Source organism: Dreissena polymorpha, chromosome 2 (assembly GCF_020536995.1).
Source record: "Dreissena polymorpha isolate Duluth1 chromosome 2, UMN_Dpol_1.0, whole genome shotgun sequence".
NCBI lineage: Eukaryota > Metazoa > Mollusca > Bivalvia > Myida > Dreissenidae > Dreissena > Dreissena polymorpha.
The window spans coordinates 57255482-57282935 of record NC_068356.1 but is presented as its reverse complement, the minus strand read 5'-3'; the positions used below and the strand labels follow the sequence as shown (position 1 = coordinate 57282935).

Genomic DNA, 27454 nt, shown 5'->3' with positions numbered 1-27454 from the left:
AACATGCTTGGTCAATAAAAAGGTGTGTAACTAATTTATGTTAACCAAGACTCTTGATTCTCCATTTTCAAGGCAACAATGAGAGAAAAGTTTGATACTCTGTATTATATAAAGTAATCTTGTTTACATCCATGACATCATTTTCATGTAAGTTATCTTATATGGAAATATAGAAACAAGATGTGTAACAAGCAAATTCATCGAATTTATATATATCCCTTGCAAAATCTCCTCTTTTATATCTATACATCCATGAAGTTTCTTGTTGATATCTTATATAGTGTTTCACTCTGAGATATAGCCCTGAAAAGTTTGTGATATACAAAGGAACGGGCTGACAGAATGACAGATGGACAACGCCAATTCTATATCCCTCCGCCTTTGGCATGGGATAAAAATTATGCAGTCAATGAAAATGAGAGTTCTGTACAAGGTAAGTTAATTAGCAATGGAGAAAGTAGAAAAGTGATATAGTGCACATCTATATACAGGGCCTTTAGCAATAGAGAAAGTAGACAAGGGACAAAATTGTCACAAAACCAGGTTTTCATTGTGAAACAAAATCTGATTAAGGGAGACAACTCAAACTGAACTTTTGAAATGAACAAACAAAATTAACCCCCTTTGTAAGTTTGTTTCAAAATAAATCTATTTTAAGTTGTGGTGACCTTGACATTGGAGATATTGACGTGATTCTTTCGTGCGACACACCGTCCCATGATGGTGAACAAATGTGCCAAATAATTGTAAAATCTCACAATGAATGACATAGTTATGGCCCAGACAAGCTCATTTATTGCCAATTTTGACCTTTGAACTCAAAGTGTGACCTTGACCTTGGAGATATCGACGTAATTATTTCGCGCGACACACCGTCCAATGATGGTGAACAAATGTGCCAAATGATTTTAAAATATGACAATGAACGACATAGTTATGGCCCGGACAAGCTTGTTCCGCCCGCCCGCCCACCCGCATTCGCCAATCTAATAACCAGTTTTTTCCTTTGGAAAACCTCGTTAAAAAATGATATAGTGCACATCTATATACAGGGCCTTTAGCAATAGAGAAAGTAGAAAAATGATATTTAACGCACATCTATATACAGGGCCTTTAGCAATAGAGAAAGTAGAACAATGATATAGTGCACATCTATATAAAGGGCCTTTAGCAATAGAGAAAGTAGAAAAATGATATAGTGCACATCTATATACAGGGCCTTAAGCAATAGAGAAAGTAGAAAAGTGATATAGTGCACATCTATATACAGGGCCATTAGCAATAGAGAAAGTAGAAAAATGATATAGTGCACATCTATATACAGGGCCTTTAGCAATAGAGAAAGTAGAAAAGTGATATAGTGCACATCTATATACAGGGCCCTCGTTTTGCACTTTTTACCGCCGAATATCGGCGGCTTCCCCCATGAAAAAGTATACTTTTTTCCCCTTTTTCAGCTAAAAATTCCCCCTCCAAAAAAATAAATAAATAATAATTTATTTATTTTCTTTTCTTTATTTTATACTTTTATACCTATGTTGCCAGCTGGTATAATGCTACTAACCTTTGATTAAATGTATATTTATGTAAATCACATTAAAATATAGCAATTTTAGGTGTTGAATGGTTGGTGAAAAGATCTTCTAAAAGTCCCCTTTTCGCCCAAAACGACGCGAAATTCCCCCTCATGAGGGATGTGGGTGGCTTCCCCTGGCGGCAAGAGAGGGCCCTGATATAGGCCCAGATTTTTTAAAACATTATAAGATGTTTTGTTTTCCAATACTTATGATAATAAATACATATGCTACATTTATTCTCTTTACAATAAGTGCAATTGTTAATAATATCCCTTTTTGAACTTTTAACATAAGAAATGGTTTTCCACCATACTTGATCAAATTAATAATATTCATAATATTACTTGTTTGTTATCAAACAAATCTATATATTTGTAATAAAACTGTTTACCATTATACAAACTTACACATTTTCATACGAAATGACATACCATACACAATGTCTAAAGTCAATCCTGCATTGATAAGTCCGTGGCTTACAACAACTATAATTGTTAAAAACAAACATAAGGATCAGAGATGAAATCATACATGTACTGTGCATGATGTGGACTTCATAATGTTTAGGAAAGGCTGTTTCCAAATAAAAGTACATGTTAAATAGGAGAATTAATAATCAGCTTATTCTTAACTCTTAAATTCATTTGCATTGCATATCATTCATTTATCCTAAAAGCAAAGGATAGATTAATTAAAATTAACATTTTGTTTCAAAATGAATATATTCACATGCTTAAACAAGAATAAAAATTATTGTTTACTTATTGCCATTTCTGTATTTGTCATTTAAATCGCGTGTTAACCCGGTAAAAAGCGTACATAGGTCTAGTTTTTTGTAATAAGTTTCATTGAAATTGCATAAGTTAGAAGTTGAAATTGCAATAACATATCTTAATGCAACTAAAGATTTATATATTAGTGTTTATTTAACAATTCTTGATATTCTATGGGCCATGCTCTGTGAAAAGGGGGTTTAATGCACATGTGTAAAGTGTCATCCCAGATAAGCCTCTGCAATTCACACAGGCTAATCCGGGACAACACTTTCTGCATTGATGATATTTTTAGTTTCAAGAAAGTCTCTTCTTGGCAAAGATCTAGTTTAGGCGGAAAGCGGACTGCACAGACTAATCTGGGAGGACATTTTACGCACATGCATTAATCCCCTGTTTCACAGGCTAATCTGGGAGGACATTTTACGCACATGCATTAATCCCCTGTTTCACAGAGCGCGACTGGTATATATGTGTTACATGTCAGGCACATTTTGAAGCCTACTGGGTATAAATATTTTCAATATGTAACAAAACACATCATGTTTGTAAATTTGCCTTTAAAATGGGCCAGAAAAATGTATTTGTATTTGTGAAATCATCAAATTTAGAATGGCCATCATTTTGGTCATTTTATCATCAAAACTGTACATGTTACATAATGACGCTTCCTACTGTTGATTACAAAATTAAGCTCTCCAATGGCCCGTTTTTCAGTATCATAATTTGTACACTTCCTAGGATTGTGCTTCCGCCGGACGCATATATAGCAAATGTTAGCGTACCCTGCAATTTCTATGCGTACAGGATGCAGGACGCAGACCTAAAATTATCCCTGCTTTAACATTAAATTTTAATTCAAAGTGATCTAGTTTTTTATCTTATTTACTATATCTTAAATCTGTGCATGCATGGAAACGATTGATTTTTTTTTTTAATCTGGGTTTTTTATCCAAATAAGTAATCCGTTTAATGGCCGCAGCGAAATCAGATATATGATGAGATTATAAATACAAGTTTGATTTTTACTAATTATTTGTAAAAACTTAATACATACAGCAGGTAAAACTGCATCTTCTGCTTTGTTGAAAAAACATGTTTTATTCCAAGATTGATGTCTTATACCAAAGTGTGTAGTAAAAAAGTCCAGTGTAGAAAATCGAAACTTGCCTATGAAATTAAATGTTCAAGTATTAATTATATTCTAAATTGATGACATACTTTTCGCTTATTTCACTACCAACTAAGACGACTTCACCTCTATTTCAAGCCCAAGGGGAATGTTTATATACATGTCATATGGCCTGTCCCACCATAGAAAGGTTAGTTCAGTCCTTCCCTTAATAATCTATTTGAGTCGTGTTCTGAGAAAAACTGGGCATAATGCATGTGCGTAAAGTGTCGTCCCAGAAAAGAGACTTTCTTTAAACAGAAGATATCATACAAGCGGAAAGTGTCGTCCCAGAAAAGAGACTTTCTTTAAACAGAAGATATCATACAAGCGGAAAGTGTCGTCCCAGAAAAGAGACTTTCTTTAAACAGAAGATATCATACAAGCGGAAAGTGTCGTCCCAGAAAAGAGACTTTCTTTAAACAGAAGATATCATACAAGCGGAAAGTGTCGTCCCAGAAAAGAGACTTTCTTTAAACAGAAGATATCATACAAGCGGAAAGTGTCGTCCCAGAAAAGAGACTTTCTTTAAACAGAAGATATCATACAAGCGGAAAGTGTCGTCCCAGAAAAGAGACTTTCTTTAAACAGAAGATATCATACAAGCGGAAAGTGTCGTCCCAGAAAAGAGACTTTCTTTAAACAGAAGATATCATACAAGCGGAAAGTGTCGTCCCAGAAAAGAGACTTTCTTTAAACAGAAGATATCATACAAGCGGAAAGTGTCGTCCCAGAAAAGAGACTTTCTTTAAACAGAAGATATCATACAAGCGGAAAGTGTCGTCCAAGATTAGCCTATGCTGACTGTCCAGGCTAATCTGGGACAACACTTTACACACATGCATTAAGCCCAGTTTTCTCAGAACGCGACTCAATTTATTTTAGCTGTGTTGTGGGAAAACTGGTTTTAAAGCATGTGTGTAAAATGTCGTCCAAGATCAGTGACAACACTTTTTTCATAAACTGGATTTTTGTTAAATACAAAAATTGCAAAAAAGCGGTAAGTGTCATCTCCGATTAATAATATGGGACGACACATAACACACATGCCTTAAACCCAGTCTTCAACGAGCCCCACTCATGCTCTTGATAACAAATTATCAAATTAAATTTAATCATAGTAAGTATTATTTATTAACTAATAAATAAAAATAAATCTAAGCCCAGCATATATCAGAACAGCACTGGTGAAAAAAAAAATAAAGCTTTGACTATTTGTTGATACTTTTGCACTGAAAAAGTACATCACAACCAATTTCAATCAATACATGTAAATCAATATGCTATCAATTATCCATAGAAGCCTGATGAATCTTTAATAAGATCTATTTCCATAGGTTGTTGTTTTTTTTTTCTATATACGCATTGGCATGAGTGATCTTTTAAGCATACAAATGAAATTGGAATACAATAATCAGAGTATTTGTTTTACACATGTTTGATAATATCAGTCAATACAGCAAGAGTTTTGTCCCAGACAGGTCAGCAGTCCCATAGCCAGTTAAGAACCAGATATTAGTTTTCACTTATTTTTATAAACAGGCACAGTGTTGTTGTTTTTTCAAAATTTTGGGAATGGGTCCGGTACCTTTGAATTGGGACGATGCGCAGCATTTTGACAAATATTTAGAAATGAGTGTTGTTTTGCTAAAAAAAGCTTCAAATTGAGAATACAAGTGTTTTCAGTATTATTTTTACTAAGGTTGAACTTATATGGCTGAATGGGAGATGAACAAAATGTTGAAATCTAAAACAAAAATATACAAAATATTTATTTTTTTGAAACCTTCAATTGGGAATTTTTAAGCCCCATTTGGGAAAAATATATACTTTTTTCCATGGGGAATGGAGCTGAATACCTGACCCGATGTTTAACGGAAAAAAAACACTGATGCAAACAAATAAAATTTGTAGGACAAAAAAAACAAGGGCTGTTTGTAAAACATGCATGCCCCCCATATGGGCTGTCCGTTGTAGTGGCAGCCATTGTGTGAATACGTTTTTTGTCACTGTGACCTTGACCTTTGACCTAGTGACCTGAAAATCAATAGGGGTCAACTGCAAGTCATGATCAATGTACCTATGAAGTGTCATGATCCTAGGCAAAGCGTTCTTGAGTTATCATCCGGAAACAATTTTACTGTTTTGGGTCACCGTGACCTTGACCTTTGACATAGTGACATGAAAATCAATATGGGTCATCTGTGAGTCATGATCAATGTACCTATAAAGTTTCATGATCCTAGGCGTAAGCGTTCTCGAGTTATCATCCAGAAACCATTTAACTATTTCGGGTTTTCGTGACCTTGACCTTTGACCAAGTGACCTCAAAATCAATAGGGGTCATCTGCGAGTCATGATCAATCTACCCATGAAGTTTCATGATCCTAGGCTTATGCGTTCTTGATTTATCATCCGAAAACCATTTTACTATTTCGGGTCACCGTGACCTTGACTTTTGACCTAATGACCTCAAAATCAATAGGGGTCATCTGCGAGTCATGATCAATGAACCTATGAAGTTTCATGATCCTAGGAATATGCGTTCTTGAGTCATCATCCGAAAATCATTTTACTATTTAAGGTCACCGTGACCTTGACCTTTGACCTAGTGACCTCAAAATCAATAAGGGTCATCTGCGAGTTATGATCAATCTACCAATGAAGTTTCATGATCCTAGGCGTATGCGTTCTTGAGTTATCATCCAAAAACCATTTTACTATTTTGGGTCACCATGACCTTGACCTTTGACCTCAAAATCAATAGGGGTCATCTGGGAGTCATGATCTATCTAACGATCGAGTTTCATGATCCTAGGCGTATGCGTTCTTGAGTTATCATCTGGAAACCATTTTACTATTTCGGGTCACCGTGACCTTGACCTTTGACCTTGTGACTTCAAAATCAATAGGGGTCATCTGCGAGTCATGATCAATCTACCTATGAAGTTTCATGATCCTAGGAATATGTGTTCTTGAGTTATCATCCGGAAACCATTTTACTATTTCGGATCACCTTGACCTTTGACCTAGTGACCTCAAAATCAATTGGGGTCATCTGCGAGTCATGATCAATCTACCAATGAAGTTTCATGATCCTAGGCGTATGCGTTCTTGAGTTATCATCCAAAAACCATTTTACTATTTTGGGTCACCGTGACCTTGACCTTTGACCTTGTGACCTCAAAATCAATAGGGGTCATCTGCGAGTCATGATCTATCTAACGATGAAGTTTCATGATCCTAGGCGTATGCGTTCTTGAGATATCATCCGGAAACCATTTTACTATTTCGGGTCACCTTGACCTTTGACCTAGTGACATCAAAATTAATAGGGGTCATCTGCGAGTCATGATCCATCTACCTATGAAGTTTCATGATCCTAGGCCCAAGCGTTCTTGAGTTATCATCCGGAAACCACCTGGTGGACGGACCGACAGACCGACCGACCGACATGTGCAAAGCAATATACCCCCTCTTCTTCGATGGGGGGCATTAAAAAAATATTGAGTATATTCCCAATAAAGCCCACTATCCACATCAGTTTCATCAACCATGCCTAAGTACTTTTTGAGATGTTGCAATATCAAGATTTAAGTTTTGACATAATGATCTCACCAAACAGATCTCAGGGTGCAGGGTCACATGACTTTGCTGGGTTCCCAATTAAACTTTAATGGATGTAAACACACCGGTAAGTGGTGCTATAGTTTTTTTAAACAATTTTTTTATTTTATAAGCCTGTGTTCTCTGCCAAAAATTTGATATACACTGCATTAATGCATACAGTTATGCAGCATGCAACATGAAATTTGGGACCGATTTCAGACGTATTCAAGGATTTATTATTTAATCTTCAGATATCAGCACAAACTGCAAGAAAAACTTCTTTAATGCAATAAAGATTTTTGCAAAGGTATTTCAATAACTTGAGATATTTGCAAAAATAAAATTCTTAACAGTGTGTTTACATTTTTTCCAGCCCATGTGTAAAGCCCTGATAACCCCATTGACCCTGCACCCTGACATTACTGTCTCTGCAACCGCGTTTTAATAAAATCCTGGTTAAAGGCCTGCAAACCACTCGTCCATTTGTCTATTGTGGTCTCACCTGTGGAAAGCCCAGCGGTCGTACGCCATTCTGAAAGGTGCCGCCATCGAACGGCATGCCATTGGGTATTCTAGGGAGGCCTCCAAAGCACACACCTCCCGGCTGCTGGTTCCAGGTGGGGGGAAGGGTGAAGCCATTGGTACCCGGCTGCTGGAACCGTTGTCTCACACCTGCTGACACATGCACAGAACAGTATATAACCTCTCATGATAACTTAATAGAAACAGGCACACAAAACAAAATCAAAGCGCTGAAGGCACTGAAGATGTTCGCTATTGCATAATTTAACACGCAATTCATTTTTGAAAATCAATCGCAAGTTTGAAATGAACACACGCCATTAAACTTTATAAAGTGTGTGTCGTAGCGCACGGGCCGAGTTTTGTGTGCACTTTTTATCATCCTTATTATTTCATAGAAATAACGAAGACAAAATAAAAACAACATGCTTTTTGGAAGTTCTGAAAGCATAGAAAGTATGATGAAAATGGTAATGATAACTTAATATAAAGAAAATTTGCAGTCACCATCATATTAAATGAATATTTTTTTCTAATATCAAATGACTATCACACCCAGAATATAAATTCATAATGAAAGTTCCGTGTACAAAACTTTTGATTTTTGACACCATATACAAATTCAAAATATACAACAATCTTCGTATCTTGTATATGGAGGAATAAAAGTATATAAACATTGCTGTTTATGCTTAACTTATTACCCGAGCAGTTCACACGGTGTCAACAACGCTAACATAAACATAGGTATAGAGCACTAATGCGCTTTTAGGCGTAGCTGTTTCAGTTTTCATCTTAGTGACTTTTACATAACGCCAACAGACACGCATGAATATTTTCGAATATTTAATAAGCTGATTCGAGATACAGCCTTTGAATTTTTGCTACATCACTGCGTATGTGCTCAATTCAAAGGATGTAGCACTGTTCAGTGTAAGGAATTCCGGACTACTCTCTGTATGCTCAAACGACACAAATTGTGGCCCTGTTACAATTACGCGTTACAATCCATCTCGCAGAATTTCACTTTCGCCTCCAAGATGAGTAAACAATCATTAGCGAAATAGTATAGTGTCACGATAAGAGAAAATCGTTTAATTATCATACCACAATGTTTGCCGTACTTGGTCAGCACGTCTGGAAATCATTCCTTAATGTGTGGATAGGCTGCCATTATTAACAAGTTTGCTATTTTCAATTCAATTTTGTATCAAAAAGCATTGTTCTTAAATGTGGCATTTTCAATTCGCAATGAGATTTGTAATGACCCTCGTCATGCGAAAATGGGTCTTATTCCATATGCGCCCATCATATAAATAGCCCACTCAGCTATCCCTCCTTCTGGTAAGGAGAAACATAACATATTGAGTAATTTTAAAGCGAACAGCATCCCCTATGGCCTGACTGCGCAAAAGCACATGTTGGGTTTAACAAACGCTTGCCGAAACGCATAAGACCCATTTTCGCATGACGGCGCTATTGACGTGTTTTTTAAATGTGTCGAAAGAAAACTGCGTTTAAATAAAATATAAACATACGATATATTTCGATAGTGAAGAAAGATACTCATAACAAGGCATATGAGGACACATATGAAGTGCTCTTCCGTAGTATATTTTTTATTTACTCACACTAATGTGTGGTTTGACAATGCTAACACACATTTCATGCGGTGAATATGCAGCTTACAAGTGAAAAACACAACACAATAGTTTAACTTTTGTTTAATTATTTAGAAAAGTAAATTGCTAACTTTATTTCAAAGTCAGCGTATACGCCGACTACATTTGTAAAAGACATTTATTGTTATAAATATATTTAATATAATATATTAAGTTGTTTTCGGTTTTAGCGATTAAAAAGCATTTTCGAGGTTGCCTATAGTATGCCTGTAGTAATTGATGAACTCATATCCAACTGTCTATGTATTGAAAACTGTGAATATAAACAATCTTAACCTTCTACTAACCTTCTACTATTGCATTCGTATTATTATTATAAATTGTTTGTTATATTCGGGTTTAGCAATTATGAAACGTTTTTTTGTCTATCGTATATAAATTGAGAATATAAATAAGCGTCAGCTTTTTCCCGAATCTCTCAATTTACTACCTGTACTACGTTATTGAGTTGTATGCGAGAGCGTAACCTATTGCGTTGTTATAACCCGTAAACTTTCCTTTGTTTATCGACAGGCGCATCTATTAATAGCCTCATATCATGAATGCCAAAACAACCGGGAAAAAGAACCACGTGACCAAATAGGACGCAAAACGCAAATACCATGCGACTACGACTTTTATTACATGTATGTAAGAACGCTCCGCAAATCCTTTGAAGTCGGAGCCTTGTGATTGCTATTACGTAAATAATTGACCTCTAACTGAAGTAAGCAAAGGAAACGCAGCACCTAATTGACCCATTCCTTCTATGTGCGAAGGAGATTGAATTTTACTAATGTATGGTTTGCCTATTATAACACACATTATAATGCGGTAAATATGCGACTAACAAGTAAAAAACACAATAATTAAACTTTTGTTTTGAATTAAGTTATTTAGAAAACAAAATTCCAAACCTTATTTCAAAACAGCAAGACTACATTTTTTAGAGAATATTATTGTTATATTTAAATGTTTTTTAACTGTTTCAGCGATAATGAAACATTTTTGTATGTTGTCTATCGTATCCCTGTAATAATTGTTGAACTCGTGGTCAACGTATTATTAATTGAGACCTGTGAATATAAACAAGCGTAACCTTATACTACTGCGTTATTCTCACACGGACTCCCCTTTGTTTATCGCCAGCCTCAGATTTATGAGTGAGCTGAGCGAAAATACTACATCACGCACACGCAGCAGAAAGTGAACTATTTTAATCATTCATAAACAATCTCCTCCGCGACACGTACAATACGATCATTGTTTATTGATTCTTTTCTATAAAACACCGTTCGAAAATATTGAATGTAACACGATATTAATATAATGTTTCCATTTGTGAATACACATAATTGGAGAACTCAAACCTCTTGCATAAATTATACAACTCTTTCTTGCGCGGATACGCAAGCTGGTATTGGGTTAATCATACCTAGGCCGTATCGATCTGAATTTCACACTAAGCACTTTAGACGGGCGCTAAAGCGCCCATCTAACAATCAGTGACCTCCCCTAAAAATTCTCAAGAAATAGACAAATACACAGACCAGTCATTATCTCCCATAAATTATCATAAGAAACGGACATGAGCACAGAGCACATTGTGTCCACAGCAGTAACTTCTCAACAAACCTTGGGTAAGATCTGAACAGCCTAAACAATGATGACACTTTCTGCTTTTTGGTATTTTCTTGTAAAGGAACTCCATCCTCACACAACTGAGAGACACATGATACTCAAGATACTTAAAAGGAATATGTAATATTATTAATTTCAGCCTATCTCATGCACATCAAAAAGAACATGTACAAGCAACTGCAAGCCATATCTGAATAATTTGTTGATAAATAAACTTTAAAATGACTTAATATATATAATGTCTAAAACATGCATGAAGGATTAGTGATAAATGCGTTGAAAACTTGGTAAAATAAACATTTTTTTAAAACATCTTAAGAACTGCCATTGTGAATTCAAGTTTGTACAAATGTACAGCATACAAATATACAGTTATTGAAACTATTCATGTTATGTGATTTTTTCAGTAATTTTGTTTAATAATGTAAATCTAAGTAACTTACAGAATAAGATCAGGTATTTAAACAAGGCGAAGACTCGGTGACATCAATTTGTTATGTTGTTCACACATTGCTATTCGAATAACTGGTTTCAGGGAATAAACTCATGAGGATTGTGTTAGCTTAACATTCAAATTGCAGCTCAATGACATTGATTATTACATGGTGTTCACCATAAAATTACCTTCCATAAACAGTCCTTTATAGGTTAAAAATATTATCAGACTCATTATCTCGAATTGACTATTAACATTTCTTTCACCATCAACAATTCTCACATGCTTGTTGCATGGTGTAGTTTATCCGAGCTCAAATTAACATACACTAAAAAGTGTTTTGGTACAGGACCATCAAAGGATTATTTGTGTAAACTTATTTAAAATTTGATCTGTTGTTCCTAAAAATAATATTAGATTAATATAGTGTTCTTTTTAGCCCATGTGTAACCACATTTCAAAATTATTTTAAGTAATTTGGTTGAGGACCATCCAAAGAACATTCATACCAAATTTGGCGTATGCCCTCCATGCAGTTTCAAAGAAAATTGTTGAAGTAAATTGTTGACGAAGACAATCACAGACAAAGATGATGGACACAACTTTCAGTGAATTACCTAAATTATTCACCTTTCCCCAAAGTTGAGCATAAAAGTACACGATTAAAATAAGCAAGATTCTAGCAGAACTGGGCTTTGTGCCATATTGACCTGGTCAGTCCACACAGGCTTATCAGGGACGACACTTTCTGTTCTTATGGACTTTGTTGTTTAAAGGGACATTTTGGTAAATTGACAACACTGCAAAAAATTGTTGCAAATTTGGACTGTAATTATGATATTTGCGCGAAAACAGTAATACTGGACATTTACCATGCTCTTAAATATTTTTAAATCCTGAAAATTATTAAGCATTACGAACGCAAAATGATTAAATAATTTGGAGAGTTCTGTTGGTCTGTTGTTAACATTATATTTTGAGACATTACGAGGATTTCTTATATAAAGTATAAAATACACCACTCACTATAAGATCACGGATGGCCAATGGTTTAAGTGCTTGGCTGTTACTCCAATGGTCAGTGGTTTGAGCCCAATTAAAGGATTACTTTTTTTCTTTCTTTGATTTCATTCTTTTTTTTCAGGAGATATTTAGTTCCAATGTTTACATTTATCAATTTAAAGCATTTAATGACAAACTTAAATAAATGCTCAAATCTGTGAACAAGTCCCTTTAACCCTTTCAGTGCGGGAACCGAATTTTAAAGGCCTTTGCAAACAGTTTGGATCCAGATAAAACGCCACAGAACGTGGCGTCTCATCAGGATCCAAACTGTTTGCTATTCTGATAGTATTCTTTGAAAAAAATCGAAGAAAATGCTAATTTTAAAAAGCAGAAGACATTTTAGCAGACGACAAATTTCCCAGCATGCAAAGGGTTAAAGAATCTCTTCCAAACAAAAATCCAGTTTAGACAGAAAGTGTTGTCCTTGATCAGCCTGTGCACACTGCACAGTCTAAACTGAGATGACAATACATGCAGATGCATTAAGCCCAGATTTCCCAGATTCAGACTCAACTGATCAAAGATGGTCATACAATAAAGTGCATGTGAAAAACATCACAAGGAAATGATGAAAATTACTGAACTAGACATAAACAATGTGCAAATAGAAGGTTGAGGTCAAACATATCTTTCACACTTAACTGCTGACCTACGCATTTTGACCTGTTTGTAGTTACGTATAACATCTAATTAAATTAAAGCCGGTTCTAAAAACATTAAAGTTTTAACTGTTACAGCCCTAAATACTTCTGAGCTGGCTGTTCTGGTTTTATGCAGGTTGCAAATAGCCATTTTCATTTTGCTTGTGAGCACTAAGGAAAGGTATAAATACAACGCAGAAACATATGAAATGGAAAATCGTACCTGCATGAAACTGGGGCATAAACACTTGATTGTCAAACTTTCCGGGTAACCGTGGGTGACTGCCCAGCCTGCAACACAAATTATGTATTATTAACAATATTGATGAGCATAGATTGCACCAACTTTCTAGTTGTCCTAGGCTATATGTCCAAGTATCTTCATTTGAGTCTCCTTTTGGGAATACAGAGCTAAATGTATGGGTCATGTTCTGAGAAAAATGCCCAGGGATGACACTTGCCATACATGTATTATACCCAGTTTACCCAGAGCAAGGCTCATTGGTTGATTCTCCGAGTTGAGTGTGAATGATGTGCTACTGATTCTCCGAGATGAGTGTGAATGATGTGCTACTGATTCTCCGAGATGAGTGTGAATGATGTGCTACTGATTCTCCGAGATGAGTGTGAATGATGTGCTACTGATTCTCCGAGTTGAGTGTGAATGATGTGCTACTGATTCTCCGAGATGAGTGTGAATGATGTGCTACTGATTCTAAGAGATGAGTGTGAATGATGTGCTATTGATTCTCAGAGATGAGTGTGAATGATGTGCTACTGATTCTCAGAGATGAGTGTGAATGATGTGCTACTGATTCTCCGAGATAAGTGTGAATGATGTGCTACTGATTCTCAGAGATGAGTGTGAATGATGTACTACTGATTCTCAGAGATGAGTGTGAATGATGTGCTACTGATTCTCAGAGATGAGTGTGAATGATGTACTACTGATTCTCAGAGATGAGTGTGAATGATGTGCTACTGATTCTCCGAGATGAGTGTGAATGATGTGCTACTGATTCTCCGAGATAAGTGTGAATGATGTGCTACTGATTCTCAGAGATGAGTGTGAATGATGTGCTACTGATTCTCAGAGATGAGTGTGAATGTTGTGCTACTGATTCTCCAAGATGAGTGTGAATGATGTGCTACTGATTCAGATGATGGCGTTGTTTGTTTTGATGCTGAAGAAAATGATGTTGTAATCTCTGCTTAAACTGCTGTTTTTATAGCAAAAATACCAGAGCAACATATTACTACCCATGAAGGTGATAGTTGTACAGTGTACAAATAAACTAAGTAGGAAAAACTTCAATTGGGAGGAAGTCCCAAATTAAATAGAGATAATGCACACACATTTTTGTATTTAATAATGCCTGAAAGGTAAAAAATATCAAATTTTGTATAAGTAACTTCCTACATTCAATGTCCCAAAGAAACCAGCAATTAAGATCACAATTATAAATCTGTTATCAGCACATTGAGCATAAACCTGCTCTTGTGGCATAGTTTTGTAGCTATATAATTTAAGATCAAAATGCTCTTAATATTTCTGCAATGTTGGGAGATCAATGTAAAACCAATACAGGTATCAGGAATCAATCAATAATCCCAGTAAAAATCTATTAACACAAAACATGCATGAAGTCAGTCTATCGAAAAATCCTCAGTGCCCAGACTGGAGACTACAAACATTTTCTTGACTTCAAAATCAGTGTGGTCAGAGGCAACCCTGTCTACTATGAAGGTATTTACGAAGTACCTTGTCTGGTCACCAATACATGTAGCTGAGAATGTTGTTTCAAGGAAATCTTGGAAGCTTGGAATACAGAGCACAGGAAGTACTACGTTATAAAGTTGGTTTTGAATGACTTACATGATAGTCTCTCTTTGAAAAACAAGCTTTAATGCATGTGCGTTAAGTGTTGATTCAGATAACCCTGTGCAGTCTTCACATCATTTTAAAGAAATTCTCTAAGGGGTAGGGGCCTTTCTCTTTGGGGAAGGGGCTTATAAAAGTCCCTTGCTAAAGAAAGAAAAAACAACTGCATTATATTGAATGTATAAAGAAGAGTGTTTGTACTTAAGTAAACATAAGTACTGAATGAACTTATACATGTATTATTTACATCATTAATTACATGCCTCTGCTAGTGCCTAAGCCTAGACAGCAGACGGTTGACATGTAAATAGCCTCATTATTATTACAAATATAATTATGTATGTTGCAGTATATGTTATTGGCATGTATAAATAAAGGAATAAAGATGACATCATATTATGTTTGTTTTTATTCAGTTTGTTAAAATACAGCACTACAGCTATAAACTAAGTCTGAATTTACTAAATGTACAATATGATTTAATAAAGGCTACAAAATGGCCTGTTTTTTTAGAGTAGAAACAATTTTTAAACTGGCCACCATAGGTGGAAAAAGAAAATGTATACCCATCAAGATATGTTATTTAAGAAAAATCTTGACTGCAACCAGTCTGTTGTACATAATGATACATGTATGATCCTCAAAACTCACATTCATTTGACATATCATGTTTAAACAAGATGTGTTTCACAAACACATCTTGTTTAAACATGATATGTCAAATGAATGTGAGTCCCCCTATATGTCCCCCTATATGATGTTTGACCTTGAAGGATGACCTTGACCTTGTGAAGGATGACCTTGACCTTTCACCACTCAAAATGTGCAGCTCCATGAGATACACATGCATGCCAAATATCAAGTTGCTATCTTCAATATTGCAAATGTATTAATAAAATAAGCGATTTGGGCCACATATATTTGACCTCTGACCTTGAAGGATGACCTTGACCTTGACCTTTCACCACTCAAAATGTGCAGCTCCATGAGATGCACATGCATGCCAAATATCAAGTTGCTATCTTCAATATTGCAAAAGTATTTATAAAATAAGCAATTTGGGCCACATATATTTGACCTCTGACCTTGAAGGATGACCTTGAGCTTGACCTTTCACCACTCAAAATGTGCAGCTTCATGAGATACACATGCATGCCAAATATGAAGTTGCTATCTTCAATATAGCCAAAGTTATTGCAAAATGTTAACGTTGGCGCAAACAGACAGACAGACCAACGGACCAACAGACAGACAGGGCAAAAACAATATGTCCCCCACTATTATAGTTGGGGACATAAAAAATATTGACATATAATTACTTGATTCCTGATTTTGTAATAAAATAATGGAATTTGCGCGGGAAAGTTGAAAATTGTATGTAAGATGTGTCTGCTGTATGTATGCTGACAGTGGTCAAGGGCTCCCTATGGGTCAAAACTTTCTGAAGCCAAATTTTCCTCATTATGTATGAACTATTTTTTTTTTTTATTTGATGGGTAATTGCTTGAGCCAATTTTTTTATTTGTAGCCATTTGCTAATTTGGCACATCGCAGAGTGAGCTCTGGTGGTCACTATAGAAGTGATCGTGAGCTCTGGTGGTCACTATAGAAGTGATCACATGCTATTAACCCTTTAACTCTTATATACATGTATTTTGATGCATCTCTGGTCCCTTAGAATGTTATATATAACTTAAGACCTTTGGGCATGAAAGGTGTTAACAATTAGCGCTAATCCTAATAAATATACTGAAACAAAAAAATACAACGACCTTTTCACGTTTTGGCAAATTGACAAAATTGTTTCAGATTCGCAAATTTTCTTTGTAATTATGATATTTGCGAGGAAACTGAACATTCTACATGAAATGTCAAGTAAATCAAACCCAAGAAGTGTGTGTGGATTACGTTTGATAATATTGTCATTTGTGCCTTCAATACTTCGGTCTTAATAAAAATTATCATTTTGAGTAAGTTCTGTGGGATCTTAAGCTCTATGATCAATCCACCAACAAAATCAATAAAAATTAATGTTGCACTAATAATAATTTTTTTTGGGAGATCAAAGCATAACCAATACTGTGTTATCAATCAATAATCTCTGTAAAAATCTATTAACCCTTTAGCATTTTCGAGCATTTGTAGTCTCTAAGAAAGTTATATTTAATTTAAGACCTTTCTTATTAGATTCAAGTTTTAAAGGCTTCATTTGCAACCCTTATATACTGATGAGCAGCAAACAGCATAAAGCCTGAACAGACTGCGAGTGCCGAGTTACTCTTAAAGGAACATGATTAATAATAATTTTGCAGTATGCTACATGTACACGTATATCAGGTAAGCTATTATCAACAGTTTTTGCCAGCTTTAAATCTCTGAAACACATTCAATCAAAGCGCTGAAGGCACTGGAGTTGTTAGCTATTGAATAATTTAAGAAGCAACTCAGTTTTCAAAATTAATCACATGTTTTAGATCAACACAAGCCATTCAAATGTATAAAGAGTGTGTCTTAACGCATGGGTCGAGATGTGTGTGCACTTTTTATCAGGGGGTTTATGCCTATTTTGGGAAAAGGAGTCTGACCAAATTGGGAATTTTTTATCGACAAAATTGGCCATTTTGGGAATTTTTGCTTTGATGAAACTGCCCATTTGGGAAAAAATTGTGAATTTATCATGCTTAAATAATTCAGTGGTTTAACAAAATAAATTTGTTTTTATTTGTTATTTTGTCTTCTTTATATAAACAGATGCAATATTGGGCATGTTCAACGTTTATTCAAGTACTGCAGTTTTGTTTTTCAGTTACAGTTACACTCTGAGATAAGAACTGTACAGTCACCTTATAGCAGATATTTTTTACCAAAACAAACACTGGTTAGTCACACAAGTTATAAGACACTTCATTCCTAAAAAAAAAAAAAAAATTTAACATTTTTTTTTACCTTCAGAAAGCATAGAAAGTATGATGAAAATGGAAATGAAAACTGAATATAAAGACAATTTGCAATCACCATCATATTAAATGAATATTGATGGAACATCGAATACCTATCTTACTAAGAATATCATTTCATTATGGAAATTCCCTCTACAAAACTTTTTATTTTTGACACCATATACAAAGTCTAAATATACAATAACATTATTGATGAAAATAAATCTGCGAGCAATACTTTTTACTCACGAATTAGGTAGTCATAAAGACAGTCCTGTTGACCCAGACTTTGTTGTTTATGCATTACTTGTTACCCTAGTAGTTCACACGGTATCAACAACTCTGACCTAAACATGGGTATAGAGCACCAATACGCTTTTCTGGCGTAGCTGTTTTACCCAGCTTGTCACCTTAACCCTTTACCACTTAGATACGTATTTTGACACATTTGAAGTCTCTTTAAAAGTTGAATTAAATTAAAGACCTTTCATACTAGATTAAAGTTTTAAAGGCTTCATTTCCGACCCTTAGATACTGATGAGCAGCAAACAGCATAAAACCTGAACAGACTGCGAGTTACTCGCAGGCTGTTCTGGTTTAATGCTGTTCGCACTTAGCCATTTTCACTTTGCTTCTGAGTGGGAAAGAGTAAAATGAATTTTACATAATGCCAACAGACACGCATGAATATATTTGAATATTTCATAGGCTGATTGGAGATGAAACCTCTGAATTTTGGCTACAGCACTGTACAGTACACTCCACGCGTTTTCCCCAAAAAAACGCGCTGCCTCCGCGGGTTTTTTTCTGCTAGCGAGTGTTCACGCGGCGTTGGAAGAGCGAGGTGAACTCGATAAAACGCTCGGCGTTACGCCGCGTTCGCTAATTCCCGCGGCGTGTATTACTTTAGGCTAGTCGGTAAATGCAGACACTTTCCGTTCTTATCAGTGATCGCCGCGCAACGCCGCGTTAGCAGTGTGCTACTGGGCATGCCAAAAAATAAAAACATTGTTATAATAAATTGTTTAAATACTGTAGTACATATATAAAAAAGATAATTGTATAGAAAATTAATACGTATAAAAATTATGTTTTTTAATTCACAGGTACGTCTACAATATGAATTAGTCTAATATAATACATTAGACAAATTAATATTTAAATCATAACACATATGACACAAGAATAAATGTTCCGTAAAATTTCCAAATGAGAATAATAATTAGTAATCCGAAACACACTACGATTTTTAATTGTTAAAGGGATCTTTTCACGCTTTGGTAAATTGACAAAATTGAAAAAAGTTGTTTCAGATCCGCAAATTTTCGTTTTAGTTTTGATATTTGTGAGGAAACAGTAATACTGAACATTTACCATGCTCTAATATAGCCATTATATGCATCTTTTGACGATTTTAAAACCTAAAAATTATAAAGCGTTGCAACGCGAAACGATTGAATAATTTGGAGAGTTCTGTTTTTGTCGTTAAATTTTGTGAAACTACGAAGATTGCTTATATAAGGTATAAAATACGTCACTAATGTGTACTCGGCGGAATAGCTCAGTAGGCTAAAGCATTTTTACTTCAGGACTCTGGCAGGACTCCAGGGGTCACTGGTTCGAAACCTGTTCCGGGCAATGTTCTTTTCCTTTTTTTAATTTTATTCTTGATTTTTTGCTGGTGCTTTTACGATCCAATGTTTACATTTATCAATATAAAGCATTTAATGAATAAGTTAAAAAATGCCAAAATCTGTGAAAAGGCCCCTTTAACACGACGTTTACAAATGCTTCCAATATACAGTCATGTATATTTCCCGACAAAAGCGCGCGAAAATTATGCTGCAATGTACAAGGTCAAGGTACAATGTATACTCCTGCAAAGCGTGCGTGTATTGATTTTTTTTATACAAACTTTGTAGCGCAGAGAACATTAAATTTTGTTAATTTCGGTTAAAAGTTCCTTTGGTATTTATTAACGAATTATATCGCGAATAAGTTGATATTTCCTCTAAAATAATTTCAAACCGAACACGCCGAATCTTTATCGTTACGGTATTTTAGTAGAGTAATTATTTTAACACTAATTGTATAGTTAACTGATTAAAGAAGACATCTGGGCGGAACTGGATTTTAAGTGTTTGACGTTATGAAAACACGCAAAGCTTGTCTACTGACCTATTGTGTAGACTGCTGTCTGCGGTGTTTTGACAACAGGGATTAAAATGTGTGAATGTCACTCTGCCGATTGGTCCATAATTACTGGTAAACATTGTTTAGAATGTCGACGCAACAAGAATACAACTGTGAATATTAAATGCAATTATCAACTCAATAGTTACCACCTTTTAGCAATCAATGGAATAACCTACAAACAAAGAGAAAATCAATGCATTAGCGAGCAGAGAATTGACTTTGTTCCGACAATTAAAACCATTCCTTATGCATTCGTTGAACGTGTTTACTTGAGTAAGTTATGCCTTTAGACAGGAAGCGGCTTTTCTTTGATTACGTCAAACTGTCAATTCACACAGATTTGCGAGATTTTTAGGGTCCTTGGTCATTTGTATACATGTTCAGTATAGAAAATCACCTGGCTACATGAAAACTTTGGATTAAATTATCAAAATAAAAACAATGTTGCAAACTGTGTTTATATCAATTGGTAAGTATTAGTTAAAAGACGACGTTTTGTGTGTCGTAAATCAACGAGTTTTCTATACAACAACAACTACTTCTACAACCACATCAGGATCGATCTATCTTGGTTGTTTTTTTAATTGTAAATATTATACTACATGTACATGTTTGTACTTGTAATAAATGTAATTTTATTTGAAAATCAGGAAGTCAAACAAAATTAATTTGATCGTTATCCCGTAAAACGCGGAGTTTCCCCTGCGTTGCCAACACCGAGGACCGCCGCGTCGGCCTATCAGTTTTGCCGATCGTTAACCACCGCGTCCAAAATCATGCAAACGCCGCGTATAGCGGGATTTTCTCAATCTCCCTCCAGGTCGAAACCCGCGGAGTATGGAGGGAAATTGGGGAAAACGCGTGGAGTGTACTGTACCTGTGCTCAGCGCAACAGATGTATCACGCGAATGTATCATGTGAAATGAGTATCCTACTGTAAATGATTTTAATGTAAAGAGTCTAAAGACAAATAGGACTTACATACAAAAATAAAACTGAATTAGATTTAGTCAAAAGTTACAAAGAATACCCCAACACCTACTCCTCCCCCCCCCCCCCCACATAACAGGGAATGTTGTAATATGTAGCAATGTCTCAGGTAAAAAGGGCATTGTTAAATTTTAACAAAAGATGATAATAATTGCAAAGGTGTATTTCCATGTAATACAGAAAGATGCCTGCGAGTTTGAATATTGAACCTTGCGATAGGTTGTTTTCTAACATAATTATTTTCCATACATAAAACCACCATATTTGCTTCGGAGGAAAGCGCAAAACTATTATATATTTACCAAACACAAGAACACATTACAGCACACACTTTGTGATAAAAGCTCTGTAGCAGCTTGACCCAGTCTAGAAAGTGAATTCAATTTGCTTTAATTCAAACCAGATTCTAGAAACTTGTTACCATCATGATAACTAAAGATACTAGGTATAATGCCTGCCCTTCTTTTTCCTGTCTAAGCATACCACTACAAAAAGGATGAGTCTAGCTATGAGAAAACTGGGCTTAATGCATGTTCATAAAGTTTTGTCCCATATTAGCCTGTTCAGTCCATGAAAACAATGGCATTTTTTATATAAAGGAAGTATCTCAACCAAAATGCAGTTTTAGAAGAAAGTGATGTCCCTGATTAGCCTGTGTGGACTGCACTAACTAGACTGAGATGACATTTTATGAACATACAGTCATTCAGCCCTCCCTGATTAGCCTGTGTGGACTGCTTAAACTAGACTGAGATGACATTTTATGAACATACAGTCATTCAGCCCAATTTTCCCAGAGCGACTCTCAACTTCCTTGCAGAGATACGCTTATAACTACCATACCCTACAGTTTCACCATATATCTTTAAGAGTGTAACAAAAGTATGGCATCTAATATGAGGTGCATTCTGGGAAAATGGGCCTTAACTGATATGTGTTAAGTGTCCTACCAGATGTGCCTATGCAGTCTTATCAAGGAAGACATTGTCCACTTTTAAGATAGTCTAGGTGGAAAGTGTCGTCCATGATTAGCCTGTGCAGACTGCACACGCTTATCTGGGACTACACTTAAGGCGCATGCATTAAACCCCATTTTCCCAGAATGCAGCACATAGAATGAATCTCTGAAAAAAAAACAACCTCCTAACATATACTTTAATATTGTCCTTACTAGTTTTTTCGCTAAGTAATATCTGCTTTACACGCTGTTTCACCAACTATCTTTGAGTGTTACAATAGTATTGAATCATATATCTCTATAAAACCTAAGCCCACTGACAATTGTCAACCCTTACCTTGCATCACTGGTGGCCACAAACGGGTAACAGGTGGTCATGTATCTAGGGATCACATCCACGGATTGTGAGCAAAGGGGCCCGGGACCTAGCAGCCCATCACCCGCAGCAACTGCGGGGTCAAAGGGCGCTGGGCCTCCAAATGCCGGGCTCGGGTCCGAGAGCTGGCGTGGAACAAACTCTTTTGCTTCTGGAGAAAGGATGTTAAGTCCACCTGCAGAGTTCTGTAAAATAGAACAGAGGGATTTGATTTAAGAACAGTATGGATATACAGGTTTTTTTTAGCTTTTCGGTCTTTATAATGCGCCCTTTCCCATTTACCAAACCTTAAAATCAACAATTTAAGGTAACATAAAAATTATACAAAGAAAATTAAAACAAAATAAATCTCAACATTTAGTTGATCCGCCATCCAGCTCTACAAATTGAACCTTAGTTAATATAATATTTAAAACACTTTTATTCTCAATTTTAAAGTATTTGTCAGCACCAATCAACAAGACGAATATCCCAGTTTTAGTCAAAACAACACAATTTTTCCTTAACTAAAGGGACTCTGCCACAATTTTCAACATGGTGGAAAAAAAAAAACAATTAAACTATAGCACCAAACCCTTTGCCCTAAAACATGTGGTGTGACCCTAGATTTTCATATAAAATGCTATATAAGAAGTATAGAAAGAACATCGCTTAGGGCACCTGTGTTCTAAATTGTTTATTAGATTACCCCCTGACTTGCTTGTCAGGTCAAGATTGTCATCTTTTCACAAAATGATCTGTTTAATAGACCGTTTGCAATAATAGGAGATTTTTACGTACGCACCGGTTCGGCCGCCATATTGGAGGTATACCAGCGAAGCGTAAACATCGATCAAAATTAAGAGAGCGTAAAACTGTGACTCATGGCGTCTAAATCACTGAACCAAAAAGGGCCGTACAAAGATAGACTGGAGCCTGCAACAAAAGCAAGATACATTGAAAAACTTGCATTGATTGGTGGTATTGACCCATATGATTTGAAAAAGCTTTGTGATGATGTGAATCAACTGCCATCGTTGACCTACCCTGACATCGTTAATTATTTGTTGTTTACACCTAGTATTTACTCGATGGAAGATCTGAAAAACTTCAAAAGCTTAGAAGCAGTGAATCAAGTTGAGTGTGGCTGGGTTTCTGGCGTGACTTCTGCTGTGTTGAGTAACAGACTGTTGGTGAAAGGAAGGGTAAGTTATTGTTTTTTTCTTGAAATTCATTGTTCTGGATATTAAGCTTTTTTTTTTTATTTTCTCTCATTACTACATCAGCCCTGTTCACAGATTTGTACTGGTATATATGTATCGAGGTAAACGGCATTTGTACTACCACCCCTCGAAGCTAGCTTTTTTTAGCAAGTACTTTTGCCAGACGTGGTAGAATGTCTGTGTATGGCTCGAGAGGTCCTGGGTTTGATTCCCAGTCGAGGCGTGTTACTGTATGTTTCAGCCAGTAACACATAATATACACTACTAAGTACAATGTTATTCTCATGTATATCAAGAATTGAACTGAATTTTACCTATGCTGACCTATGATATCGGATTTATAAGATCCAGTTATGATGTTCTTAACGACAAAACGCATGGTTGGAAACAATTATTTTAGATTTTGGTTTCACTTCAAACAGCATATGCGACATGCTTACAACTTAGGTATTTTTTAGCTTTTATGCTGACTTTTTTTATGTGTTTCATATGTCAAGATGCTTAAATGGTATTGTCCTGATTGTGATATGTAATTGTTAACTTATTTGAAATGAAAGTGACAACTTGATGGCAACAATTTCAGAGAAATGTGTATCTGTTTAATTAATAATTTTTCTCCTGAGAAAATATTGTACCATTTTCATATTGAAAGATATTTGTTTTGAATGAGTGATGCATTTTGGCTAATTATGTGACTAATATGGTTAATGGAGTTGTGTTGCTTGATCATTTGAGCCTTGGTTCTTAGAAAACTGGGCTTAATGCATGTGCGTACAGTGTCATGCCAGATTGGCCTGTGCAGTCCGGACAGGCTAATCAGGGACAACACTTTCCGCCTAAATTGGATTATTGCTAAGAAGAGACTTCATTTAAACAAATGTCAAAAAAGCGGTGTCGTCCCTGATTAGCCTGTGCAGACTGCCCAGGCTAATCTGGGATGACACTTTATACATATGCATTATGCCCATTTTTCTCAGAACGCGACTTAATTTGGTCATAAAAATGTCTTATTTGTTAAGTCTTCTGAGTAAAAGATTGGTATTTTTGTTTTTATAGGAAATCTTCTTGATTTTGCAAAATTGAGAATTGAATAAAGACGTCATAATGATAATGCAATTCCATGTGTACTGTTTTGCTTAACTTTATTTCTTACATATTGGTCCAAGTCAAGGAGTCGAATGACAAAAAGTCCTTTAACAAAGTAATTCAACTGTTTATCACACTTAAGTAAATATTGAAGTATTTAAATGGAAAATCAATTCACAGAATATTTTTTTTAACTATGTGTACTAAATTCATAATACAAGTTGAATTATTTTTTTTAGGACTTTTTGTTCAAATATTAATCCTTTATCAACAGCTCTTTAATCATAGTATTTGAGAAGTAACATCATTTAGAGAGTTAAATTTAATCAATAAAATATGATTTACAGAGTGAATTATGAAACTATATAATGCTATATACTTATCTATATATACTAAACACAGAGAGCACGGATAAGACAATACAATAGACAGTCTATTTATCAAAGTCGACCACTGATTCACATAAGTTAACCAGCGCACAACACACATGAGCTATTTTGTCAATTGTAGTAAAGCCATCTTCATCTTTGGTAATCACTAGGTCCAATGGTAGTGTCCCATTTAAGAATGTGTACTTTTGGCGCACAAGCCCAATAACTCTCTCAACATGTATCCGTACATTGGCTATTTTTCTTGTTGTTTCTACATCCAATGGAGAGAGTTGGTCTTTACCTTTGGTGAAAGCTGGAATTTTCAATGACCCACAAACAGAACCAACACTATCCGCAATGTCAAATCCTCTATCTGCCAACACTAAATCCCCCGGCAAAATGTTATCTAAAAAATTGCAATGTTCAGTGACATATTTGTCACTTGCACGACCGCCCCAACCTTTGGAAATAAACGACACTACTCCCTGTGGTGTGATTCCAATAAGGAACTTCACAGTGTTGTGATGTTTGTATGACGACCATGTCTCTGCCCTCGCTATAAGATTTGATGGACGCTCTATAAAGATCTCGAAGCAATCAATGATTACTGCACACTTATTACCAAACTGTCTTTGGAACTGTACTGGCATTGTTGCTCTCAATGAGGCTCTGTCAGGCCATCGGACAATTGGTTTTAGTCTTACATACATGATGTCAATAGTATTCACAAAAGTTCGAGAAATGGTTGCACATGAAACATTCATTTGGTAGGCAAGGTGATTGACAGTCAAATTTAGGCGAAGTCTACTTAAAGTCATCACAAGGCACTCAAACTTTCCAAGTGTTACACTATGTTTGCTTGTTAAATAAGGATATAGATACTTGTACAATGACATCAGTATAGCAAAACAAGAAAGTCCTGTAAAGTACCTCACTCTTTCATCATTGTCTTTAAGAGTCTCCTGAGAAAACATAGACGCATTCCGGATAGATGTTTTTAGATTTTCATTTTCTAGTTTCAAACGTTTATTTTCCTGTTCCAATGATTCTACATCTGAAGTAAGCATATCAGTCTGAACATTCTTTGCACTATCTAAATTTACATCAGGTGGTAACTCTGGAGTGTTGCTGTCTGAAAGATCTTGGACCAATGATCTTGCAGTCTCAGCACGTTTCTTCCGTCTCTCAAAGCGCTCAGCAGCAACTTTAGGGGCAGGCGTACTCGGAGATTGACATCCCATGTTCACTGATGGCGCCCAATCAGGACTGTCTCGGTCAAAAAGTTCTGCCTTTTGCTCTGAAAATATAAAGTGACATAAAGTATGACTTGTGTGGTATAACAATTTTCTTTCCACTTTCCTGGTCTTAACTATGAGACTCAAACCACCAATGTTTAGTCTGAGCTCCAGCTATGATCTTCTGGTGAATAGACAAAGAATTTCATAATTTGATTCTTTTCAATATCAAAGTGTATTCTTTATGTGGATGTAGACTTGATCAATGCTTAAAATTGTGTACCAGTACCGTAGACTGTTCAACTTGTACATGTACATGGTATAAAATTATGATCACTACATTCAAGTTATGTATTCATAAATATTTGCACATTAACTTACTAGATACAAAATGGTCAGAACACACTCGAATATTCTTCAAATTCTTTCCACTGAAGTCTTGTTGTAGCCTTGCTAACCATAATCGCCGCCTCTCTGTTGACAACTCACTGGTTTTCTTGCACTGATTAGTAATTATCTCAGGTAATCTATAAAAATGTCTGTCCTTCTCCCTTGTAGAATTGTTATGACAGCCGATAACTCGGCAATAATTGACCATTTTGACATGTAAAGAGAAATTAAGCGGCGAATTGTAAATAGCTGTCAATGATGCGTAATGGTTAATCGAGCGTGTCCCTCCAATATGGCCGCCGGATATTCGAACAGACACCTGCAAACGGTCTATTAAAAAGCTTATTTTCTTAAAGTTCTGTGCAACCACATTAACATTAGCAAAATCCGCAAATCACTAACTTGTGATTGTAATTTGTGCTCTTGTTCTTGTTGTTTTGTTATTGTTGTTGAAACTTTTTATTAATGTAGCCTAGCTCTCACTTCTGTTCATTTATATAAGAGAAGAAGCTTTTCTTTTTCAACAGGGCTTGCCTTCAAGGGATGTTCAGGAGTTACATACGTGTATTACAGTGAATCCCTCTATGCAGAACACCTACAGGATTGGACAAGATGTACGGTTATCAAAAGTTCCAGTTTACTGAGGGTTTGAGGATAATACAGAAAAGCATATGTATTTATATTTTTCAGATTCATTTTGATTTGGTATTTTAACACAGAAATAATGTGATTC

General features: G+C 35.6%; 1 protein-coding gene across 5 annotated transcripts in view; it reads right to left on the bottom strand.

The window, feature by feature from the left end:
* The window catches only part of LOC127867166 (uncharacterized), a 68376-nt gene that overhangs the window by 15567 nt on the left and 25355 nt on the right, over nt 1-27454 (bottom strand). For 2 of the 5 annotated variants that reach the window (XM_052408212.1, XM_052408214.1), the window contains 3 exons: nt 22399-22622; nt 13320-13387; nt 7633-7805 (listed from right to left, as the gene is read on the bottom strand). In XM_052408212.1, the coding sequence (XP_052264172.1) occupies nt 7633-7805; nt 13320-13387; nt 22399-22622 (465 nt within the window). Of the gene's footprint in view, nt 1-7632; nt 7806-13319; nt 13388-22398; nt 22623-25032; nt 26394-26712; nt 27052-27454 lie in introns of those variants that run through there. The other 3 variants (XM_052408213.1, XM_052408210.1, XM_052408211.1) reach the window with 3 other exon arrangements.